At 37.3% G+C, this 14849-nt stretch overlaps 1 protein-coding gene across 6 annotated transcripts in view; it reads left to right on the top strand.

The window, feature by feature from the left end:
* Nucleotides 1-3451: 3451 nt before the first annotated feature.
* LOC122064050 overlaps nt 3452-14849 on the top strand; it is a 34132-nt gene continuing 22734 nt past the window's right edge. For all 6 annotated transcript variants that reach the window (XM_042627744.1, XM_042627745.1, XM_042627746.1 and 3 more), the window contains exons 1-3: nt 3452-3714; nt 3804-4035; nt 4143-4270. In XM_042627744.1, coding sequence (XP_042483678.1) covers nt 3625-3714; nt 3804-4035; nt 4143-4270 — 450 coding nt within the window. In that variant the 5' untranslated portion in view covers nt 3452-3624. The remainder of the gene's footprint in view (nt 3715-3803; nt 4036-4142; nt 4271-14849) is intronic.

Raw genomic sequence — 14849 nt, 5'->3', positions numbered from 1 at the left:
TATATCTTATTGATAGGAGCCAAATAACCAACAAAAACTCAAGATTTATCTGAATATGGAAGAGTGAATAATCCAATAAACGGCTTAAACCAAGTACATACATAATAATAAAACCACATGTTAAGAAAAAAGTATTTTGTTTCAAAATCACGAACGATATTCAAGAATAAGATTAGTTGATCAAACGATTGGGATAAGTCAAGGGAGCTATTGGTAGCAATAGAGGGGATCATTTGTTCCTTAGACAGTTCTTTCAAGAAATTCATCTTATTGGTCTTAAGATCATAATGTTATGTGATGGATGGAGCAAAGTTAGTAACATCAAACATGGTTATATCTATGCCAATGTCTTGGCTTTATCTTTTTCGCCTGCTTCTTCTAGGCGTTCAATTAGGGAGTGAATGATTTTTCAGCGTTAACAAAACTCACACCCCTCCTAAACCCAAACGAAATGATAAATAAATAAGAAACAGTTTGTGGACACAAAATTTCTCTTTCTTGTTTCATATTTCTTGGTATTATTTATTTCTATGGTTAATCTTTGTATAATCACGATGATTATAAACAAAAAACAAAACATCATACAAAAGATAAAGCATTATAATGAATATGACACAGAGCTGATGTCAATTTGGCATCTCGATCATCTAGAATAGCTCACCCCAATATTGTAGAGAGGTCGAGTTAAATGGTAAAACCATCATGGTTCTTTATCCATGATAACTTTGTGTAACCTACGGTTGCTTGCACTGAGCATGACCATTTTAGTTAATTTAACATTGGCTAAATTTGGGAACACATGTCCTTGCAATTATATGGATTAAATTTGCAATATCATCACCTTGTGTTGATCAAATTCCTTACACCACCAAGGTCGTCCTAAATCTCTAACATGGGCATAACATATGGGGCCCAAATTTTATAGATTTGTGGGGATCGTGATTTATTGCTCAAATGCATAAATTTATCCTAAAAATCTGCCAAGTAGCAAAATAAAAATAAGTTCAAGAATATAGGAGTGCATACATACTAATGGTTGAAGTACTATAGGTTTGTATAGACATTCATGGGATGCGTGCAAATGCCATAGATGGGTATTTGAATGAATTAAGCTCTAATTTTGATAGGTAGCTAATACATGACACTTGATAAAGTGTTGTGCACCGATATGGTCGATGACTTTGGGTTTTACCAGACTTTCCATTTTGTATAGCTTCATATGACTTGCTCGTGTCGATGCTTCTTAAATGGTTTTTTCTTTTTCTTCTTTTATTTTTCACATAAACTATGTATACATAACCACATCACATGATGGGCAAAGCTTTATAGAAGAGGTCATCCATCTTGCTTGCATCAATGTTTCTCGAATGGTGTGGGAATCCAACACCACAAATGGTGTTGGAACCCAACACTATTTGTTCCATAACACCAAATGTTCACACAAACTTTGTATACATGTTGTCCACATCATTATATATCATAATGGGAATAAACAGACGAAAATGGCTCATTTTGATAAGTTATTCGAATACCACATTCCCCATTTAGTTGGGTTCATAACTTGTGAACAGGTAGACCTCTAGGTATGTATTTACATAATTTAGCCCCAACGAAGCTTGCCAGGTGCCATATTAGAGGTTCGAAAATCAATATTTAAAAAGAGGAAATGGTAATGATTGGGTATACTATAACCATGTATGAACATATATTGAGATACATGCCCATGCATTGGAGGGTTAAAAAAGAAAAAAAACAACCCAGTGCACGAGGCTCCCGCTACTGCGAGGTCTGGGAGGGTTAAATTGTATGTAGCCTTAACCCCTGCTTCGTAGAAGAGGTTGTGTTCTAAGGCCTATGCATTGGAGTGTATTTGATTAAATTATACTATGAAATTTGTCACGTGGCTACTCTAAAGCATATGTTAACTATCTGACAATCAAAATTGCCACATCATTAGTTCGTCCACATGGCATAATAAGATGGACCATCTTGATAAGCTTGCAAGACTAACCATCAAATTGGCATTTTTAATTGCACTACAAAGTCGAGTGGTTTAAATTTGAGGGGGGGGGGGTAAGTATGGCCTTACCTTTCCTAGGGTGATACAGATTTTTGTCTGCCCCTTTACTTTACATCTAAGGGTGCTTGATAGTAATATATTTTCAATGTTTATAATCTACCATAATACTAATATTTGTAGGAATGATATTTTGAAGGGTGCCTAAGCAAAACATGTTTGAAACAAATGAACTGCTGATAAAATAAAAATGAAGAATCCACAGATAATAGGCTATATAAGATTCTTTGGTTGAGGGATGTTAACATGTGTAGATTAATGTTTGTCAGTTGTCATTATATAGGTTAATTCACGTGATGGATAACCTCACATCCATCTTAATTAACAAGTTTAGCAAAAAAATAAATAAAGGAAGAACTCAAACTTTGACTCAATAAAAGTTATTTTAAAATTAAGAATATTTCGTAGGATGGGATTGAATATAAAAATACAAGACGACACATTTGTTACTGTTGTCACTTCCTATTACTCATTTAAAGCTAAAGTTGTACCTATTAGATGATAACATGACCTTTACTCATATGGATATATCTACATGGTGTTATGTGACAATAAGCAAAGCAATGTAAATCACGAGGTAGAGTGAGATCTTGATATTTTCATTTAAACATGATAATCCTGTTTAACAAAAGTTGTATGAATGATTCATTGCCGGAAACTAGGTTTTTAGACTTCACCCGCTTTGGTAAAAACCTTGTAAGTCAAATGAGATCAATTATAGTAAAGTTCTATGAGGCTTAATCAAGTTTACGTATGAGATTGTTCTCGTATGCCCCTGATCTCGGTGTTTGGAATCCATTAAATACAAAGAGACTCAATGGATTCCGAATGCCAGGACCATGAGCGTACGAGAACAATCTCGTGAACCTAACATGGTCTTATGTTATTTAACTCGACTAAAGTTCCAACTTTCAAATTTTAATAATTCAATCACATTTTCAAGAAAAAATATTTATGAATAACACTATCCAAATTTAAAATTTCAATTATTCAAATTCCAAGTTTGAACCATTGATAAACATCAAATTGAGCTCACCTATTTAAAATTGAATTTAAATCATAATGAGTGCTCAGTTTGAGTTCAGTTATTCTATGGTAATAGTTGAATCCACATGATTTTTGATCAAGTTTTTTTTTTGTTAGGTAGATTATTTTAATTGATTCTAGTGAATTATTCCACAAAGAAAGGTAAAAAGTAGATTGGTTTTCACTTTCCTTTTTTTTGGTAAATATGATTTTCACTTTCTTTTTTGGTAAATTCTGATTTTCACTTTCACCAATCACTCTTTCGAAGCCACCAGAAATCCGAATTCCTTCGTCAATTCAAATCTATATATAAACCCGATTAAACCGCCTTTGTTCCTCTTTCTATATTCGTTCTCTTCTTCTTCAAGTTTCTCTTTAACAATAAAGAACAGAAAATCTCAGATAATAAAAATAGAAGCTTTTATTTATATAATAGGTGTCGCTTTCGAATCTCGAACTCTCACCATATCTTCTCTATCTTCGATTCTCTGCAACCGAATTCGGATCGAAGAAGGGAAGTCATGGTGGAGACTAGGAGAAGCTCAGCTGCATCGAAGCGTCTTCTTTCGCCTTCGGGCACTTCTCCTATACAGAACAGTAAACGCTCAAAGGTACGTCTACCAGATTTAGGGTTCAGTATTGCTTTAATAGATTGTGGTCTCGAGGTGTTACTATGTACTGATTTTGGTTGGAAACCCAGGTGAGGGAGGCGTCTTCAACGACGAACGAGGCTCCTTGTACTTCGTCTGTGGAAACACTAGGTTCGCCCATAAACTCGGGTTCTGAATCTCATTGCCCGGAAGTTCGCCTCTCTGATCCGTCGTCTATACTTGGTCATTCCAAGGAATTCGATGCATGTACTGCAACTGTCGTAGAGAAATCTCCAGATTTGGGCGGGGAATACGAGGTCCTGGCTTCATCTTCATCTCTAGGTGGTTGGCTTGGATCTTTATTCTTCCGTTGATTATTCGTTTACTGCGATTTGATTCTCAGCCTTTTAAGTTCTAATTGATTTGTTTCTTGGCTTTGTGGGGTTCAGATGGTTTCGCGGCAGAGGCTGACAAGTCGGTGAAGTTAGTTGGCGCAGCTTTGAATCGAGGGAGGAAAGGGTCTAAAGGGGGTCGTGCAAATGTTCCATGGGGAAGGCTCCTCTCCCGGTGCTCGCAGGTGGGTTTAGATCGTCCATCTCATTCATGGGTTTTGGGTCCATTGGCGTTATTGTTATTATTGTTTTTTTGAGGTGTTGTGCATGTTGATTGGATTATTTGGGTATGAAAGATTCGGCGTTGTGGTCTTGGTGTTTTTATGCGCTGCATGGTTTATTGCTTCCTGTAGTTTTTATATCTTTCAACAGAAAGAGTGTGAGGCTTTGTAAAGAGTTATGTAGTTAACTGCGAGCAAGGAGGCTCAGTGGTTGAGTGGCTGGTGATCAGCAACAGTGCTGTCCTCTGTTGACAATAAATGCTATTGGATGTACTTAAAGAATTGATAATAAACTGTACATTTTATGAAATGTATAATTTTGAGTTGGAGCTTAGATGGATTATATAGATAAGCTGGAGTAGTGCATTTTAGCAGGGATAGAAAAGTAAGCATGAGAAATTGCTAAGATTGTTTGCAAAGAGCAAGTCAAGAGCAACATTTTCATTGCTTGGGCATGGTTGCTTGTGAGGAAGGAGCTACATGAAATGTTTTATGAAGAATTAGTGCGATGCTAATGAAGTGAGGTGGTAATGCAGGAGTAGATCACAAGAAACTACCACAGCAATTTATAACCCAAAACAATACAAATAGGATTAGGAAACAAAGAACTAAGACCATCAAATAAACCCCTAAGGATACAATATCCATACAGGAGCAAAACCAACCCAAAACCCAACCCGATAGGAGAGAGAAAGACCTATTATATAGCTGGAGAGAGAGAGAGAGGTGCGGCAAGGGCTGTAGGAGTCCGATTGAGTTGCAATTTTGGGCGTAGATAGTCCTTAGGGAGGGTACAAAAGTCCCCAAAGTTCAGAGGATTCTGACGGCTGGTTGTGAAGTCACAAGTTTTCTTGATTTTATGACCTAGGTGAGAAAACTGAGAAGAACCTTAAAGAACAGCAGCTGAATGCTTCCAACAGTGATTAGGTAAGGGTCATGGGACCCTTATGAGGCCTGAAATACCCTGATTGAAGACTTGGCTGAACAGAGTACAGAAGAGAGAAAGAGAGGAGATCGATCTCTCTCCTATTCCCACTAGGATTGCTGATCGGTTCTGATTTCTGGATACTTTTATTAGAATCTGAATTATACCTATTGAATGTTACAGCAAATAAAATAAAAAAGGAGAATAAAACAGATTGGGGGTTGAGAAGGGTGAAAAAGAATAAAGGAAGTGGCAATATCAGTTTGGGCTTCTCACCCACAGCTATCTCAACTGCTCTAAGCATTTAGTTGCAAACTTTATTTCATAAATGCAAACTTTATTTCATTCAAATCTGCAATTATAAGTACATATGCTCCTCTATTTATAGAGGGCAGAATAGCAATCAAACTACTACTAGGAGCTAGTTTCCCAATAGGACTAGACACGCCTACTAAAACTAGGAGCTAGTTTCCCAATAGGACTGACACTCCTACTACAACTAGGAATTCAAAATAGGACTAAGACTTGACTTTATGACTCAAACATAGAGTAAGACTAACTAACTAATAGTCCATATAGGACTTTACAACCGACCAATGGCCTAATGAGCCTTTATGGAATTAAATAGCAACTAACTAAACTAATGAATTAAATCCCGTTTTTATACCTTCTACCCATATTTTAGGCCCATTAAAGTGGAAAATTTCAAAAAAAACCCATGGGATCAAAGGCCCAATACATATATAACACAACCAAAGGCTTATTTGCAATAAAATAAGCCCAAGTGACTTATCTACATCAACTCGCCCTCTCTCAGAAAAAATTCGTCTTCGAATTTTGTAGAGTGCGAGGGTGATTATATCATGGTGCATGTCCCTCCTCAAGCCCTAGAAAAATTTAGGTAGCTATTTGATAATAAAGATGTAGTCTAGAATGTGAGGAGCTCGATCTTCAAGATACTTTAATGGGATGACAAACTTCACATGCTCAACTTCAACATCTTCGGATGTATCCATAGGGTCTTCTAAATATGCACCTTTGGTCTCTTCTAACTTCAATGCAACATAAAGCTCTTTTGGTTCATCTACTTGGTGGTTCCTAATCGGTTCCATTGATGGTTCAAACACAACTTCATTCTTGAACTCCATAGGATCTTCCTCTTGGCTGTTCACAATCATCACAGTTGTTGTAGTGTCAAGTTCCCTAGTCTCAACTTCATTGTCCATTGTGGCAACCTTGTTGCTTTCGACTTCTCCCACATGAGACTCGTTGATGGGAACATCAATGACTTGTTCTTCCTCAACAATAGGAATGGATGGAATTTTTTTAACACGAACATCAACTTTTGACTCTAGTTCACTGGTCAGAGGTGTCTTCTCTTGTTGCTCCTTTGCAATAGATGCTGATGATTCCTTCATGCTCTTGTCAATTGTGGGTGACTTTTGGACATCTGGTGGAAGGAAGTACCTGCTTCGTTTATGCTCAGATAGGTACATGTCTGTCAACTCATGCTGCATCTCGTCCCACGTTCTAGGTTTACATCCTTGAACTTGAAGTTGTCTTTCACGGACTCTCCATTGCATTCGAACACAATCACTCATTTGGGAATATGCATATTGGCGTTTTTGTATCTCTGTTAAGTTGTAGTTGTCAAATTACATGTCTAATTCACGCATCCCTTCAAGGAATTCCCGACGAAAATATTGTGATTGAGCATTAGATTGGGCAATAGTAGCCTGAGTATTGCAGTAAGCAGCAGTAGACTCTCTTAGTTTTGCCAGTTGTTGAGCATGACCTTCGAACTTTGTGGTCAAAGCTTGAATTGCTTTCCACACATCTTTAAGAGTGATTTGGGGTTCTTCTTCCTCAGTCATACCTCTGATGCCACATAATGCAGGAGTAGATTATAAGAAACTACCCCAGCAATTTATAACCCCAAATAATACAAATAAGACTAGGAAACAAGGAAATAAGACCATCAAATAAACCCCCAAGGATACAATACCCATACAGGAGCAAAATCAACCCAAAACCCAACTCGATAGGAGAGAGAAAGACCTACTATAGAGCTGGAGAGATTGAGAGGTGCGGCCAGGGCTGTAGGAGTCCGATTGAGTTGCACTCTTGGGCGTAGATAGTCCCTAGGGAGGGTACAAAATCCCCAAAAGTTGAGAGGATTATGACGGTTGGTTGTAAAGTTACAAGCTTTTTTGATTTTCTGACCTAGGAGAGAAAATTGAGAAGAACCTTCAAGAACATCAGCTGAATGTTTCCAACAGTGAATAGGTAAGGATCGTGGGACCCTTATGAGGCCGGGAATACCCTGATTGAAGACCTGGCTCAACAGAGTACAGAAGAGAAAGAGAGGAGATCGATCTCTCTCCTATTCCCACTAGGATTGCTGATCGGTTATGATTTCTGGAGACTTTTATCAAAATCTGAATTATACCTCTTGAATGTTACAACAAATAAAATAAAAAAGAAGAATAAAACAGATTGGGGGTTGAGAAGGGTGAAAAAGAATAAAGGAAGTGGCAATATCAGTTTGGGCTTCTCACCCACAGCTATCTCAACTGCTCTAAGCATTTAGTTGCAAACTTTATTTCATAAATGCAAACTTTATTTCATTCAAATCTGCAATTATAAGTACATAGACTCCTCTATTTATAGAGGGCAGAATAGCAATCAAACTACTATTAGGAGCTAGTTTCGTAATAGGACTAGACACTCTTACTACAACTAGGAGTTAGTTTCCCAATAGGACTAGACTAGACACTCCTACTACAACTAGGAATTCAAAATAGGATTAAGACTTGACTTTATGACTCTAACTAACTAATAGTTCATATAGGACTTTACAACCGACCAATGGCCTGATGTGCATTTATTGAATTAAATAGTAACTAACTAAATTAATGAATTAAATCCCATTTTTTTTACCTTCTACCCATATTTTAGGTCTATTAAAGTGGCCAATTTCAAAGAAAACCCATGGGATCAAAGGCCCAACACATATATAACACAACCCAAGGCTTATTTGCATAGTTTTTAAGGCGGTAAGGCGACGGAGGCTTTTGAGGGTATTTCGGAGTGCCTTAGCGATAAGGCGGGTATAAAGCGTCGCCTTATCGACTAAAGCGTTCATGTGTAATTTTTTTATAAAACTAATTTATTTGGCTCAAATCCTAGTTGAATCCTATTACTCATATATTAAGTAAATATTAAATGTTCATATTCATACAAATGTAAGATATTCATCAAGAAAACAAATCAATAAAATGAATAAACTAAGTTCATCATCAATATTCAATCATATTAACATATAATATAAATACATAATTATGAAACAAAATTATAAATATAAAGAAAAGAAGACATAAAAAATACAAGTATTATTATACTTACCTCTATGATGCCAAAATGAGTGCCTAAGACCTAAGGTCAACCGCTATATTTTTACTCCTGTTAAAGAAGAATGAAGTTCACCGCTGTCGGTGCAAGCTCATTGCTGCCGGAGCAAAATGGTCGCCTGGATCAGTGGTTCTTCCTTGTTCCTTGATTCCTTCTCAAAGCCCTTTCTTAAAACCCTTGACAAAATCCAAACCTTGTTTGTGAAGCGTGTTATTGTTTTGTTTGTTTTGGTTATTTTTGGTGGAGTAAAGCTGATCTCATACATCTCAAGTGTTAACAAAACCATACACCTACCAATAAAAAATCTATAATTGGAATCTTCATCAAGTAATTTTAAAATGTGTTTAAAAAAAAAAAAAATCCATAAGGCGCCACTTTACATAAGGCGGAGCACTGCCTTACTCGCCTTAGTAGTGCCTTAAAAACTATGCTTATTTGCAATAAAATAAGCCCAAGTGACTTATCTGCATCATGTGGTGCTCTTGTATGTTGCATGATCTATTTGATCATGCTTTCACATCAAATACCAGTTAAAACTTTATGGATCATTTATTATGATCACTTTGATTTATGTTAGAACAAACACCAACCAATACGAAGAAAATAAACACAATTCACACAAACAGAGATTTAATGAGGTTCACACACCGATTTGGTGTGCTACGTTGTCGGGCGGAGAAGAAGGTGATTCACTATGTTGGAAGAAAAGTTACAATGGAGATCTCTCTTAAGAGCACCCAAATCGTGGCAAGAAAAGTTGCTTAGAAAGCCTAACACAAAAAACCCCAATTTTCACTACTTGCTTAACAATACGATAGTACATAATATACTCCTCCAAGTCGGGTTGATCCATCGGTCGTACCGTACTACAGTGACTGCGCCTCCACACCCTATACGGGAGCAATGCTGGGCTTCGGGCTTGGGCCTATTGGCACAACCCCTTTGCTACCATCACAAATCTCAGAAAAAAATACCATTCAGGTCCCACCAAAATATGTTGGAGTGGGTCATTCTTTCAAACGGGTCAAGAGTTCGAGACAAAATATAAAAATTTGTTAAAAATATTGTTGGGGAACTAATAAGTGACATTTCCATGCTCCATGGAACAAGCTTGATGTTAGCCAAGGGTCTTCTGAAGATAAGATGAAAAGGTGTATTGGCATATGAGTTGTAATTTTCTTAATAATTGCGAAGAAGGATGGGTTTTTGGAGCTAAATGGAGATAGTGTACAGGAATTTGTATAACGGTCTTTTGATGCGAGTAAATGGAGAGTACCTAATGTAGATTGTGGAATCAGTCCCCAGTTAGACAATTAGGACTGATTCCATAGCAGGATATTTTCATATCAACAGTACATTATGAACCAGTTTCCAGCGATAGGACCTTAAAAGTGACCCCTACTGGACTGGAATGGATGGCTCGACCAGGAGTTACAGGTCCTCAAACTTCTTTGCAGAAACCTCCAATATCAGGGAACCACATGATCTGATCTTGAAGATCTCAGGCAACACTTCGATGGAGCAGCAACAGGGGAGTATTCTAAGACCAACAGCAACTTCCAGCAGTAATACCAAGTCTTCGATTGTCTCTCTGTTGCAAATTAACTTGCTGGAAAATAAAATAGAAATTGAGAAAAAAAAGAAAAAAGAAAAAAAGAAGAAGGAAGGTAGAAGAAGTTTGGTTGGGTTGAGTCTCTCACTCTTCCCATGAGCATCCCACCCATGGATGGTTTGAGAACTCGATCTCGGTATTTTCTCTGTTTCGGGAGATCTCGAGACGAGACCTAAGGTGTACACAAATAATACATAATCGCCTATGATATTTCGATATCTTGTTGAAATCTCAGCCCAATTTCTCGTTTTGTGATATCTCGGTTGAGATCTCACCTTAATTTCGACTCGGTCTCGATGAACTCGCAAGTCTTGGCTTGTTTTGAAGTAAAGTCCCCCCATATTTGGTTTTTGGTGCAATTTTTTTTTTTTGCCAAATTACATCCAAGGGAGCTTGGAGCAAGTGGATTCATAGCTTATTTAAATTGTGAATAATTTGATATCTTTTAGTTCCTAATGTTTATTTAAGTTGTTTTACTTAAATTATATAATTCATATGCGTTCCAGTAGTACTTAAAATTGTGTGGAATGGTCTAGGGTAGAGATCGTATACAAGTGTAGACTACCAACATATAGTCTAAAGTCAAAGTACCATATGGGTTTGATTTTTCAAATTTAATATTTCCATTGTGTTTAGAAGGCCTAAAATAGGCTGGATGACAAGTTTTAGGACTTAACTTGACCGTATGGCCACCGAAACCCAACCCTGAGACTTGTTATAAAAAATGGTTTCAGCGAGATCTTGCCAAATCTTGGTTTCGAGCCTGGCCAAAACCATGCCCAAATTTGAGTCCTTGAACCATGATCCACGAGGTCTCTCACCTCATTGCATCTCATAGTGCGGAAGGTCGCTCACCTGACACTCATGGTTGAAAACCAGTTTTCTCATGCATCAAAATTGTTGGCTGCTGATTTATAATAATCAATCGATCACATCAAAAGGGCCTTCCTTGCGTGGAAATAAATTCCCCACAAACTACTTACAAGGTATCCCAATCCCAATCTAATTAACAAACTAAAGAATCCTAAAAAAGCAAACTACTAACAACCTATAAAATAGAAACTAATCTTTAGCTAATAAAATTCCTTGCGTGCAAGGAATAAACTTCCCTAAAAAATAGCACCAATACAAGCTGTCAAATCTTTTATATTCTACTCCACATAGTGGCCATGGGTCCCACCCGAAATTTGGAAAAAATCTTCCTTCTACTGCTGGCCGATAGCTAATATTTTTCTCAAATAAACTCGGTCAATTGGGGGGGGGGGTTGAACCTGGACAGGTTACTGTTCTCTTCTCTCTTCCACCATTGGTCTACATCAACTTTCCGCATCTTGAAAAAAACTCGTCCATGGGTTTGGTAGAGATGTTGAATCAAATTTGCTCGATCATCCTTCAATAGGAAGTATATTTGATGCGGATCCAGGGTTCTAGAACCTTACAATTGGATTGCTATGGGCCCACAAGAATAGTAGATAACTGAATTTAAGAACCGAATGGCAATTCTGTGATATATGAAAATTTTTAAAAGGTGTGGCAGTATCATCATTTCTAGGAACTTCCTAAAAAGAAGCAAAGTAGTAACTAGTAAGGATGTCTAACATATGGCCAAAGGATAATCTTGTAAGGGAGAATAAAATAAGGACAATGAATAATAAAAGAATAAGAAAAAAGAAGAAAAAACATAATAAGGTTTCAAACAAACTCACGGCTTGGGTTTGGGGATTGTCTTCAACCTCCCGCAACACAGTCAATGGCTGAAAGAAAAAACCAGCAAGCTTCGATAGAGAGATACCCTTCAGTAACTGTCAGTTTCGCCTGAAATAGCTAATATCTTTCCCAAATAAACTGGGTTCAGAGGGGGGGGGGGATGAACCTGGACAGGTTGCTGTTCTCTTCTCTTTTACCATTGATCTACATCAGTACCATTGAGCCACCCATCTATTTCCGTAATCAAAGAGGTTCAAACATGGAGATCCTTTGTCTTCCTTCTTGTTTGTCATCTTTACTTAGGATTTGAGCCATCTGTATATGGAGGCGGAGATTTGAGATTATTGAAACTTGGAAGCTATGTCGTACATATCTCTCATCTACGGTTTGTTACTTAAAATCTCATTCCTTGCAAGACACTGCTTGTTTTTGAGATGTTGATTTTTGGATTATGTTTAATGTTTTTTCTGGTCTCAGAATAAATCTCAGTAAGAGTGAAGTTTTTGGGTTGAAAGCAGAATTGAATTGGAGTTAGTTGTTTGAGGTCCAAGGTTCTTATTTAGGACTTTCTTTGGGAGATGTGTATATGACACAAACTTTGTGGTTTCAGTCTTCAGGTGGTGAAATGATTTACTGGAACTGCCCGATCTTGCACCTTTCTTTCCAACCATAGGTTTGGGTAGATCACATGACTCCAGTCTGCACACTTGTTTTCATGTTCTTCTTGTTTTTTCCAACCATGGTGGCAGAAAATGGAACTGGGTTTTCTCTGGCAAGATAAAAGAGTTTCTTTATGAATATCATCTAGTTAGTTGCATGGAAACAAGAATCGGCAGCGAAATAGTATCAAACAGCAGCATCTAGTTTGTTGCATGGAAACAAGAATCGGCAGCGAAATAGTATCAAACAGCAGCAATCTTTGTTGTAAAGACCTCCAAAGCCTTTCATAAGGATGCATAATATGTTTCAAAATTCTGAATTGGTCCTGAGAAGATTTTTCTCAATTTAAATGTTCATATTATCAAAGTGCAACAATAAATAGGCAGTCTCCCATCTCCATTGTAAACAACTAAATTTTTTTCTTCTAAAACGTGTTACCAATACAACTCCTCATTCACAATTTCATACCACTGGTTATTGCTTGTGCTATGGTCAAAACCAAATATCTCAGATTCGGTCAAATTTTGACCGAAATTTGGTACATTTCGGCTGCACACTTTGGTCGACCATTTCGGTGGTCAAATGGTTATATTTTGGCCTCAAATTTCACGAACCCTAATTAAGCGTCTTTATACATAGTTGAACCTTTAGATTAGGGAAAATTTCACATAAAACCCCTGTAACTAACACGAATTCCAAGTAGTCCCTAATTTTTTGAAAGATATCAACTGCACCCTGTTTGAATAACTGTGTTAACTTAAAACTTTTAAAGAAAGAGAAAGAGCATTTTAACCCTGTTATATCCCTCCATATAATCCATTCCCCTTTGTCTTACCGCTGAAGACCTGCAAACAAGGAACCCCCTAGAAGACCTGCAACACCATCTACTCACAACCTGAGCAGCCCCTACCGGAGATTTCCCGTTCATCTCCCTTGTCCCAATGAATACCCTCTCGCCCACAATTCCTCTAATTCTCCTTCACATCCAAACTCAGAAAAACAACCTCTTGAAACCATCTATAAATCAGATATCCAATTCCCCAAAACTGCTGCCAAGTAAGTACAACTTTCCAATTATCTTTGTTCTCAACCCCTGCTTCAAAGTACCAATGTATGACATTCACATTGTCTGTGACCCCGCGTCCAACTCAATTTCCTAATTTATCAGGAGGAATATAGAAATATATCTACTGCGATCTCTACTAAATCTGGAGGAAGAACTCTATCCTCACCTTCCAAACTAACTAACAAATCGAAATTTCCTTTTACAACCAGCAACAATATCCCTACCACAGAACCGCAACGATAAAACAACAGTTATTAAATCAACCCCCTCTCCCTTGAATAAAAAAAAGGGAAGTTTTTGGGAATTGCAGAAACTATAAGAAGGCAATCTACTCAGATCAAGCCCAAAGTTGGAAAACCTTCTGCAATGTTATGTTTTTGGGAATTGCAGAAACTATAATAAGATGCCAATCTACTCAGATCAAGCCCAATCTTGGAAAACCTTCTGCAATGTTACTATTACAGGAAACTGTGGATAATCAAAGAAAATCAAAGGATTGCAAGGGCCGGCGGTGTGAACGCGAGCAGCAGCATAAGAAAAATATTGTTAAATACCTCATTGTCCACCATTATAAAAAGTCCAGGTCTCTCTCATACGTAATTTCGCTTCATTGGGGTCATTGTACCCTACTGTATACTTTCTTTAATATAGCATATTCTACACATATTTGAGTTCTAGAACACACAAAAAGTCAATTAGTACAACTAAAATATGCATTAGAAATTAAGAAAAATCATTTAATAGTGGCAGAATGTCAAAAAGTGTCATCATGGACGTTTAGCCATATGCCTATGTCAGTACGAGTGCAATGTTACAATTAGTCAATTACAGTTTTTGACACCCCTATGAAACTATTCTTCCAACTCTATGTCAGCACCACATGGAGTTTTGTTGATCCTCAAAACCTCTAGAATATTGTTGCCGCTGATGTAACTGTTCTTCTGACTGTATCACAAAAGACAACCATGTCATGTTATCCCTGAAGAAACGCCTGAAGTCTAGCACAATAGCATGATATGTGTCAGTATCTCTAGGTAAACCAACCTAAAAAATTGATTAGTAGGCCAAGAAGGCGATGTTACTGTATCATCATCAACATACTCTGATACTCATCCCCAACAGCTTGTTCCTCCAAGAAATATAGGTGATTATGCCAAAAAAA

The sequence above is a fragment of the Macadamia integrifolia genome, unplaced genomic scaffold (genome assembly GCF_013358625.1).
Source record: "Macadamia integrifolia cultivar HAES 741 unplaced genomic scaffold, SCU_Mint_v3 scaffold151, whole genome shotgun sequence".
Classification (NCBI taxonomy): domain Eukaryota; kingdom Viridiplantae; phylum Streptophyta; class Magnoliopsida; order Proteales; family Proteaceae; genus Macadamia; species Macadamia integrifolia.
Note: the sequence above shows the minus strand (reverse complement) of the source record. Positions and strands in the feature narration are given on the sequence as shown.